Raw genomic sequence first — 11,317 nt, forward strand, 5'->3', positions numbered from 1 at the left:
TTTTCTCTAGTGGTCTTAGAAATCATTATGATAAAAGTATTTTCTAGAGAAGTAGCATTACAGAATGTCTCAAAAAGAGTGTGCCAAAGTTAAGATTAATAGGGGTGACAACTGGATAAAAATTACTTTTAAATTGATATTTGAATTGAAAATGTCATTGTCTTTTCTTTCTTAGGCTGGGTTGCACCATCTTACTTTAACTTTAACAAACGTCAAAAATCTGTCAAATTCTATACAAAAAGCACCGGTTACCGCCATAATTACGGTCGAAGTTAGGTGGTGCAACTCAGCCTTACAGTTTAACAAGTCAGCTCACGTGTAAGAAGGAATTCAAATATTTTATTTTTCTAAATAAAATAAAAAGCCTAAACTGTTGTTCACGTCCTCAGTATTAGTAGGTATTGCAAAACTACAATGACACTATTTGTCTAGTTACCAGAATTTCTATGTTTAACCCTTGACTTGAACAGACAATTTTTCTTACATTATGTAATCCGCCTCTGTGGTCTAGTGGTAAGACCACCTGCTTCAGACGCAGAAGTCCCAGGTTCGATTCCCAGTGGGGGCAGATTTTTCTGTTCGGTTTAGTTGGTGGTAGGGCTTGTTCTAAGTCCGCCTGGCTAGCTACCACCATCTTACCTAAGTCTGTCGCCATAACAACAATGTTTACAGCATTGTTGTGTTCCGGCAGTTAGAGGTAAGATAGCCAGTTCCTCCGTGGTTGAGGATTCCGGGTGAAGCTCGCTTCCACCTTCGGCCTGATCGTCACTTACTATCAGGTGACATACAGGCCAAGAGCTTCCTCGTTGTGGATAAAAAAAAATCCAAGATTGTTAAATTAATTAATTTTTACTAATGATATTAAAACTAAGCTAGATTAAGGCACTAGTTAGTTACAATCATTAAGTTTTCCCAATGAGCTTTATGATGAGATGACACAATAGACAAATTGCACTGGTACGTACGTGACTCGAGTGTAGCCGTAATCTCGCCCAGTAGCCAACAATAGCGCTGGATCATACTAATCAGGGCTAAGTTTGAGCACAGCGCAGTAATAGTTGGTTTGAAGCCGGGATAGAGCACTACGTACACCTTCGTAGGAAAATAAGTAACAAATAAACAACATTATAATACCTCGCACTTTATTTAGTTTTTATACGAGTATGAGATAAATAGTACTATTAGAAAGCTTTATGTATAATGTGAATGTGCCTGAGCTTATTACTTTGGAATTAATATTGTGTTTAGCCAATCCCGGAAGTTATTTATTTCGCATCTAATAATGACAATTTATCATATTTGGGTACACAATAAGTAAAAGTGACTTGACTCAAATCACAGGAATTTAATCCCAATATGCGTAATTCTCCAGAGGTCCAAAGGAAAATATTGTACTTTGACTATTCATAGACTACGGAATTTACTACAATATGACTCTATTCAAATGTTAAAACTATGTTAACTCCTAACCCAGAAGATAAACTTAAAATGGCTTAGTAAATGTATTTGGTATACAAACAATGGTAATTGTGACAAAGCAAATTTACTCACTGGAAATTTAGCATAGTTACATCGAGAAATCCAGCAAAATCTAGGGGAGTGACTGGCGCCCTTCTAAAATTAGTGTCACATTGTCATAATAACTGAGAGGGTTTGTAACCCAGCACGTAGCGGGCAACAAAAGGGTCAGGAATAATGTGGGGAACCTATCGATACTTTGACCATCGACAAATCAACAGTAGTCTTATTAAATCATTTTCACGAAATCGACTAAAGGTCCGACAGATTTAGCTTGTTTTAGTTCAGTAATTTTATCAAAAAGTTAGCCAAAAGGTATTTAAGAAATTCCCGAGAAGAAAATCCGTGCTCTCAAATTCAGTTATGTTGTTAATACAACAGTAGAGACTTAATTGGTACTCTTCATAGTTTTTTATTCTGCTCCAGCTGTAGTTTGCGTACAAGGCATATGCTAACAATACCAGCTGCTGCTGCAGTTTATAATCTCTAAATAACTCTTAGTGATAGCTACATTGGAGCGTTATACCGAGTTTTATTATATGGGGCATTATGTGTTTCGTATCATTCTTGGCACAGAAAACAAAGAACAACCTTATTCAATCGGTAGGTACTTAATTTATATACTAAGGCTGGGTTACACCATCTTACTTTAACTTTGACAAACGTCAAAAATCTGTCAAACTCCATACAAAAAACACCGGTTAAGTATCGTCATAGTTACGGTCAAAGTTAGGTGGTGCAACTCAGCCTTAGCAAAAGAACTTAACTGAAATTTAGTGACGCAACAACGAACACTGATTTTGGCAACGGCTATAAAATGCGTTAGATTATTTCGCACGTTTCGCTAAGTAAATTTTCTTCAAAATCAATAAATTAAATTATCGATAGATCATTTTCTCAGCACAAATCAGGACTCAGGGCTGATATAAAACGGAGCCTTAGAACGAAAACTTTGCCATTGTTGCGGAGGCATGGACGGTCGCATTGTTCAAGTTATATTAAAGTGGGAGTTTAATACTTCAAAGGCTTACTGTTAGATGTGGTCATGAGGCTATAATAACCCCACTACTTGGATGTTTCAAATTAATTTATGTCAAAGTTGAAACGTGACCGGGTAAAGTTTTGTATTGAATTTAAGGTGGACTTCGCGATAGTTTGGAAACTTATTCCGAGAAAAATATTTGACGCTTTGATTTCGGGAGCTAACGAAAATCAAAGACAATTACATAAATTTTCTTTGAATGTTGAATTAAATACACGTGTGCTGACCAGTTTTAAAAGTAAATATTTAGGAAAAAAGTCTAGAAATGTGGAAACCTTGGCATACCGCTATGATTCCGTAAAAATAATATTTAAGTTACGACTAAATGAGTTGTACAAAAACTCCCATCAGTTTTTATCAAATGTTTTGTATTATTATTACAAAAATATTCAATTTTCCCAACTTACGCAATAACTTAAACATACAATACGTAAAATGTCACTTTTGTGGAATTATTTTTAAAAATATTTTCGTAATTAATATTTCCGACAGATTTTATTTCATTTATTTAAATATTAAGTAATAACAATACACTAAAACTAAAAATATCTATCAACTTAACCACGAAGTTTACAAACATTGTTACAGCGTTACAACTAGTAAAAGACTGGTTCACTCAGTGTGTGTCACTAGTCGATGGTAACCAGTCGTGGAGACAGCCATGGGAGCGTTTGGACTTGTCATCAAACTGTTCGCTTTATTAATTGGGGTGTGCTTGGGGCAGCAGCGGTATACTGTACAGCAAGCGTTTGAGGTTCACGAGGTAGTGCCCGATGTAGTGAGCTACCCGCCCAGAAGTATGCTGGAAGTAAGTAAACATTCGAAGAAAACTTACCATTTTTTTGTGAAGAGAAAAAAAGAAAACCCTAAAATGTTATAGTTTATAGATCTTTTTACATTAGGCATTAGTAAAATACTTTATAATTTATACCTACCGATACTAATTTTGTTTAATCTTACCAAAGTATTTATTTAAATTATCAAAAGGTGTTCAGAAGAACATTCACAAGAAGAATCTTTGTGAATGTAATTATTTCTTCATCTTTTGGTGAATGTAATTTTTACAGTTTTGACCAGAAACAATAAATGTAACCAGTTGGAATTTATTGTAAGAAAAAGAAAGAAACGTTAATTTAAATTCCTATTGACAAATTATTTTATTTTTATAAGGATGCCCATTGTTTAGACATGAGCCTGCCATCCATTTTAGTGATATTCACATATTAATTAATACTTACCTACTTGTAATAACTAGGTCATAAACGTTGCTTGAACTGGACTAGATATTTCGAAAAAAAAATAGATTTGATTTTAATTTATGATAAGCAAGATTCCATAAGTTTTTATGACGTCAATCCTTTCTCCAATCAAAATATTATTATAAGAATTCATAATATTTTGTACAACGATTTATCGATTACTAATCAATTAGTTTATAACTATTAACAGAAAAACGGAATACCTAATACTTATTATTTTATTTTCTTATCCAGTTACACTTGTAAAAAGTGAAACTCATTTACAGTCATTTTCTTTCATCATCATCATCATTTCAGCCACAGGACGTCCACTGCTGAACATAGGCCTCCCCCAATGGTTTCCATAATGACCGGTAAACCCACGTACCGGAAAGCGCAGCGTAGGACATCCATCCACCAGGTGGACCGACGACCTCATAAAGGCAGCAGGAAGATGCTGGATGCAAGTTGACCAACCGGTCATTTTCTTAAAAAAGTGCAGGATTTTTTTATCATTTGTGTAGAAAAATAAACTTGTAAAAGAATCATGTGACATTTTATGTAGATGTATTTAAAAGATATTCTGATTGTCAGTGACCTTGTATAATATACATTTTAAATAAACAACTTGAAAAACTAACTGCCTAAAGCGGGAACCGAACCCACGATCTTTCGCTTGCCGGTTGTTAGTTAGGCAGTAAAATTTATTCAAGTTGTATAATTAAAATTTAGTTTGAGAAGCGACTGTAATCGTTAAGAAATTTTAATAACGATTGTATAATATAATTTTTCTTTGGCTCTCAATTGTTATTTATTTCAGGTATGTTACCCTACTGGCTTCCGCCTCATGTTTGGAAACACAGCCTGCCCGTCGCAGCTGAAGGAAGCCCCAACTGTGATGTGGAGGGCTAACCCTTATCGCTACTACACCCTTATTGTAGCAGGTATGTCGTGGCAGATTAAAACGAAATATTGAAAAAAAAAAACATAAAATGAGACCATTCAGATTAAAAGTAAAGCATTAACCACACCAACGCGTGCAGATCGCCATCGCCGGCGCGATCATAGGCCAATCACAGGTCGCGCGGAGTGTTATGGGTCTTAGCTTTAAACAAATTGAACAACGCGACGTCTACTGACAGAAAACTGATAATCCTGTTAACCCTTCACGGTAAGCTAAATAATATGCTTGTGTTACGAGTGGGTTCATCACAATAGTCGAGTCACTCGAGTGGCGACGGTGATCGAACCTGCATTCCTCGGATCACGAGTCGGCCAATCCAACTCCTTCACCATTCAACTATCATCGCTTTATGTTCGCTACCTTAAGGCTGAGTTGCACCACCTTATTTTAAACATTATAACCGGTGCTTTTTGTATGGAGTTTGACAAATTTTTGACGTTTGTCAAAGTTCGAGTAAGATATTGCAACTCAGCCTAAATATAATATCATTATTCTAGATCCCGACGCTCCCTCGCGAATAGCTCCAGAGGACCGGGAATGGTTGCATTGGCTGGTCATCAATATCCCCGGAGCAAACCTGGCTGCTGGGGAGACCGTCTTTGACTACCTGCCCCCCGGCCCACCACCTAAGACTGGCCTGCACAGATACGTCTTCTTGGTGTATGAACAGCCTTCGAGGATATGCTTTAATGGACCAAGGTATTTAGGTTCAGTCGACGTCACATTAAGGTTGTAATACACTCGGCATCAAATAAATCGCACCTCCTGCCTAATCGTATGCATCCCCACTTCCCACCAATATTGGTTGCATTTGAAAGCCTAGTTCTAACCTTCATTTCATTAAAGGAAAGGTTTTTATCCCAAAAATGTGTTTTTAGAAGGATCCAGAGTCACTTCTTCAAAAAATAGGTAGTTACGCTTAAGCCAACTTTAATGGCTATAAAACTGTTAAATTGGGATTAATCGCTATCCATCTGTTAAAAAAGACACGTAAGATCATTATTTGGTCCTATAACCACAAAAACTGGTCTAATTGATCCTAGAGGTGAGCCTTAAGTGAGGCCTTTTTTCAAGTCACATTAATTATGGTACCTGTTGTTGAGAACCAACAAAAGAGTTTTTAATGTTTTTTACTTTTTCTTCTAAAACAAAATAAATTTAACTTCTTCTACTTTGACAGCTCAAGAAAGTTGTTTTATTAATACATTTTTATCCATATTTTAATTCAATAATTCATACACATACAATAATTAATTTATGTCATAAGCAACATAAATTTTGGTGCCGAAACCCATACATCATTTACATTGGTTTTTTTGTGTGCTGCTGGAAAATTATCCCGAGGGCCAACGCCGGCATAGTTGCCGATTGCAGTAGATAATTATGGCTACACAGGTTTGTGGTGACACTAATAACCAAAAAACCAAACTGTTACAAGGGCAGTGCAAGGCCGCTATAACACGATGTGTTACTTTTTTGGACAAAAAGTCAGACCCGAGTGTGTTTGAACTGACGAACCGAAGGAAGGCAGTTGAAGAAGCGTTCGCGCGCTATAACCAGCTGGCGGACGAGGCCATTTTGCAAGGCCAGGAGGTGTTGGACGGTGACGAGGAGTTCGAGGACCGCTATTACGATGCCCTCTCCCGGATCGACGCTCTTCTGGACCGCCGCAGCAGTGCTTCGCCGCTGGGGTTTGCAAGTGCCGTGGACGTTTCGACGCCGATGTTCGAGACCACGAGGCTGCCTCCAATAGAAATCCAATCGTTTGACGGTAACAATGTCTGTGCATACAAGCCATTCATGGAGCTTTTCATGGAATTAATAGGCAAAAACTGTAAGTTATCCAATGTACAAAAATTATATTATTTAAAGGGCTATTTAAAGGGCGAGGCTTTGAATCTTGTAAATAATTTGCCTCTCATAAACCAGTCGTATGATGATGCTATTGCCTTGTTGAATAGGAGATACGACACTAAGGGACTAATGATTAAAACGCATATTAGTGCTCTTTTAGATCTGCCTAGTATTACGCGTGGCACTGCCCAGGCCATCCGTTCCTTAGTGTCACAGATTTCGCAGCAAATGAGTGCGCTACGTAGTTATGATGAACCTGTAGAAAGTTGGGACTCCATATTGGTTTGCGTTATAATGAAAAAATTAGATTCACTGACTGTAAGATTGTTTAATGCAGAGCAGGACTTTCGTAGCATGCCCAGTATGGAGTCGCTGCTGAGTTTTCTAGAGAGACGTGCTATCTCGCTCGAGGCTAGCTCGGCTTGTGACACGAGCCGTACAGAAAGGGCTTCGAGGTCTTTTCATATTTTCACTTATAATACACAATCTAATCCAAAGTATAATAATGTAAAATCTGCAACGATTCCTTGTTTATTATGTAAAAATAGTTGTCACAAATTGTACAAATGCCCTACTTTTTTATCCATGACGCTTTCAGAAAGGCTTTCACATGTAAATAATTACAATTTATGTAAAATATGTTTAAATAAGCATGCACAAAAATGTAGATACAATTTTACATGTTCCGTATGCAAAGAGAATTCGCATAATTCTTTAATACATTGTAATTCATTTCTACAATTAAAACCTGTACATATTAATTCATTGCATGCATCTAACTCTGTAAATAATCATTCATGTGAATTTGAAACTGTACATACTTATGCAAATGGTAATAATTCAAAAGGTTTGTTTCCCACTGCTTATTCATACAGGCAAAATAATATGCCTCACAAGACTGTATTAGACTCAGGGAGTGAAACTTCATTTTGTAATCAGGCCTTGGTTGTCGTGCCAGGTCTTCATGCATACAATACAAAAACTTTTCATTCATTGGGTCAAAGACGGGGTCGAAATGACTCTGATCTGCTCTACACTAATAAGTTGAACTCTAGACCAACATGAGTCTCATCTTTTTGTAAATTTAATTGTTTTAACATTATTTAATATCTTTTTATTTTTATGCAAGTGAGGAAACTTGGACCAAGTTTAGTTTTATTTACATTAATTTCAGTTATCTTTCAATATGAAAGATAAGTGTTTTGTGTTTGTTTTAATTGCTTATGTGTTAGTTCTGATACAATTCGAAAATATAATGTTATACATAGACCGGTACATTTCCAGAGATTGCTAAGAATCTAGATTTCATGATTGCTTTGATTTCATACACCTGAAAATGTTATCTTTCATAATTGTATTTTAAGAGTAATAATTGCAAGTTCAGTTAGTTTAATCATAAGTTTTTATTCACTGTTTAATACAAGTAACTTTAATTCTAGTGCGTGTTGCATTTCGCGCGCGAGACTATGTTGAGAACCAACAAAAGAGTTTTTAATGTTTTTTACTTTTTCTTCTAAAACAAAATAAATTTAACTTCTTCTACTTTGACAGCTCAAGAAAGTTGTTTTATTAATACATTTTTATCCATATTTTAATTCAATAATTCATACACATACAATAATTAATTTATGTCATAAGCAACACCTGTTAATTGTTTATAAAAAAAATAAATGTGTTTTTCTTCAAGTTTATTTATTGGGCTTTCAAATAACACCAATATTGTTGGGGCACCATGTTTGTGTCAAAAGAAAATCTTTAAAGTTCGCGTCGCGGAAGGTGCGATTTATTTGATGTTGAGTATAGTTGTAGATTTACCTTTGCAGTAAAATATGCTTTATGTCTGATCTAAACAAAAGAAATGTGCGATTACTTACGTCGTTCATACAATTATTTATAGATATAAATCATTATTATTTTATTATTAATATGAAATTTTAAAAATACTCCAATAATCGCTTATGAAAGTTAATTACCTAATCAGATTTTGAACTCTCTTTAATGAAATAAGATACTTTAATAGTAAAATCTTACTTCTAGTACCTATTACAATGTCTTGTTGTAGCATGATGCCATCCAATGTGTGTGATAAGACTGAGTCTGAGTTAATTATTTTCACAGAGAATTCAAGAATCGTGGCAAATTTTCTGCCGAGCAGTTTGCAGCGCAGAATGGACTGGGCATTGCTTACGCGGGCAACTTCTTCTTGACCCAGAACGAGTCAAACCCGTGAGATTTGGAGGGGCAAGTTGTGGTTACAGATATAATAAACGTTTACATAAAACTACTTACTATACAAGTTTGTCTGCATTGCGCTAGTACCTTCGTAATTATTATAATACATAGTACAAATGATGGTTTAGGATTTTTTTCCGAGAAATATCCAAGTACAGGATCTTTCAATAATGACCCAATCCCGATGCCCGTTGGCAGTACGAGTATAACATTCGATTGTGATTAGAGATTCTTATTGCATTAACTACATCCCCATTTACGTAACAATGCAATAGATTTATGCGACTTTATGGAAACCTAGTTTATGCGACTTTAGACCCAGGAACTCCTTTGCATATTTTGAAGAACAGTAATTAATAAATGTTCATAGAAACAGGTAAGAAGTCATATAGTACACGTAATGTATGAATATAGAATGTCCTACATTATACACATTACATAGACAGCTCTCCAGTGCAGTTTCACGCTGTGATAGGCAAATACTAAGAACCTCATTACGGAACTATCTCGAGTATATATGAACAAGTTAGGGCACTCAACCTTGAGTTAATAAGAGTATGAAATTCAGGTACATTAAGTGCAGTAAGCACATGGATGCATTAAAGAATTGAGTATTGATTTATCTATTTGTAAACGTAATAGAACTAAGTAGTTAGGGCAGAAAAGTTGTTGAATGGCAACCACAGGCTGGAAGATGTAGTATGGGCATGTCTCCCATTAGGTAGACCAACGATCTGGTAAGGTGGCGGGAAGCACCTGGATGCAGCTCAGGACTGATCGTAGTGGAAATCCTTGGAAGACCTTTTTCCAGCAGTGGATGTCATTTGGCTCAAACGAACGAACAAAGGAAGCTAGTTCATTATACGTTGTGATCTATGGAGTTATAAAAATCTAATATACCTACACCTTTTAGACCACTGGTAGTGTTCGAACAACCAAACCCGGCAGTCACAGTGCCCTTATGAAATAGTTCCCTTTACTGCTTCCCTTCGAGACTTGAGTAACCCTCGAGAGCTCAGCCATGCAGGTGTCGTCAAGAAGTCATAGCGTCACCGGGGCATATATTGGAGGACCGTAAAGGAAACGAAACATCTTTGACGCTCTTACTAGGGTGTAATGTGCACGACTAACTTGTTTTCCAGTGACGATAATGAGTAAAGGTAGAACGTTTTCGTTTCTTAGTCAGTATTGGTCTTTACTTTTGTTCAAAACAGTTGCGCAAAAAAATAATCAAAATGGTACTGTGATAGGTTAAATTTAATAGATAATAGCGCTTTGTGTTTTGTAGAGAAGACAACAATGCATAAATAGTACTAACACAATAGATATAGTAGTACCAATCGGTGTACTATGGAAATAAATAGAGTCCAAACTAAAACCGAATAATGGTCGCTGAACATTGACCCATAATTAAACCTTTACAATGTATGATGACGAGCTTAACATTGGCCTTAGTACGAGTGTTTATTTTGTCATTTAGCCATATAAAAATATAATTACAATACACATCATGTGCATTAGATGACGATTTACCTATAATCTGATCTGATCGTCATTTTATTCCACGTTCTATTTTTAAAAATAAATATATTTTTATTTCTAATGGCGAAATAGTTCATGTTTCCTCAGTAAGTAATGATAAGTAGTCCTCGAGAGCAGCCATGCAGTGATGGCCGAGACTCGAGTGAGCTCGGAGCGTCGACTCGCGACTTCTTAAAACGAAGAACCTCATTATAATGCTTCTTGAGCATTTTTAGTTGGACGATTGTCGTTTGTAGCGTACACAAAACAAATAGAAGATAATACGTGGCTTAGAAATAATGATCAAATTTTTTTCTGGTAAAATGAAGACTTATTTTTTCAATTTGACAATTGATTGAAGTAAGAGTGCGTATTTTCACTGGTCTCTCTGGTCGTCTTTTGTTTTTTACAGTGGCACGGAAAAATACTGGATGAAAGCAAATACTGATTTTTATTTGAAATCTGAAATACTTATTTGTCCTATACAGAATTATTTTTTCTGTAGATGCTAAAAGATTTTACCTTGGTACATTAATCATTTACCCTACTTTTGTCTTGGGAAGCAATTGATATAACTATGTTTCAGTTACCTACATGTTTTCCTTTCAATGTACCAACTCACCTCGTTCCTCTCACCAAAGAACGCGTCACAAACAAGACGGTGTTGTGGAAAAGTTTTCCATACGCCATTTGTTACTTACGATTGAAAAGAGACAGCAACAATAAATCCTGGGAAAGGCATAGTTTCTAGACGAGAATAACAATATAGTAATATTTTATGATGCCGTGTTCATAGAGCAGTTTAAAGTTGGTAACTTACGTAGACGCTGCTTTGTTGAACACAATAACAGGAGAAAAGATAGAAAAATAATTCTTATAGAGAAATATTTTAAAAATAGACTAAAATAATAGATAATGCTTTCAGTTTTATTAATTTGGTGTCAAAAT

At 35.7% G+C, this 11,317-nt stretch overlaps 1 protein-coding gene across 1 annotated transcript; it reads left to right on the forward strand.

Annotated features, from left to right (window-relative positions):
- Positions 1-3,195: 3,195 nt before the first annotated feature.
- On the forward strand, positions 3,196-8,900 carry LOC135072953 (protein D2-like). Its single transcript, XM_063966961.1, has 4 exons — positions 3,196-3,368; positions 4,619-4,742; positions 5,260-5,461; positions 8,735-8,900. The coding sequence occupies exons 1-4, from the start codon at positions 3,222-3,224 to the stop codon at positions 8,844-8,846; spliced, it is 585 nt and encodes a 194-aa protein (XP_063823031.1). The 5' UTR covers positions 3,196-3,221; the 3' UTR covers positions 8,847-8,900.
- Positions 8,901-11,317: the final 2,417 nt, after the last annotated feature.

Source organism: Ostrinia nubilalis, chromosome 6 (assembly GCF_963855985.1).
Source record: "Ostrinia nubilalis chromosome 6, ilOstNubi1.1, whole genome shotgun sequence".
Taxonomy (NCBI): Eukaryota; Metazoa; Arthropoda; class Insecta; order Lepidoptera; family Crambidae; genus Ostrinia; species Ostrinia nubilalis.

What these genes read in the sequence shown, in the direction of transcription:
- LOC135072953 (XM_063966961.1), top strand. Translation starts at nt 3,222, where the DNA reads ATGGGAGCGTTTGGACTTGTCATCAAACTGTTCGCTTTATTAATTGGG. An exon ending in CGCCCAGAAGTATGCTGGAA is followed by an intron (nt 3,369 to 4,618) that starts GTAAGTAAACAT and finishes TATTTATTTCAG; the next exon opens with GTATGTTACCCTACTGGCTT. An exon ending in ATATGCTTTAATGGACCAAG is followed by an intron (nt 5,462 to 8,734) that starts GTATTTAGGTTC and finishes TTATTTTCACAG; the next exon opens with AGAATTCAAGAATCGTGGCA.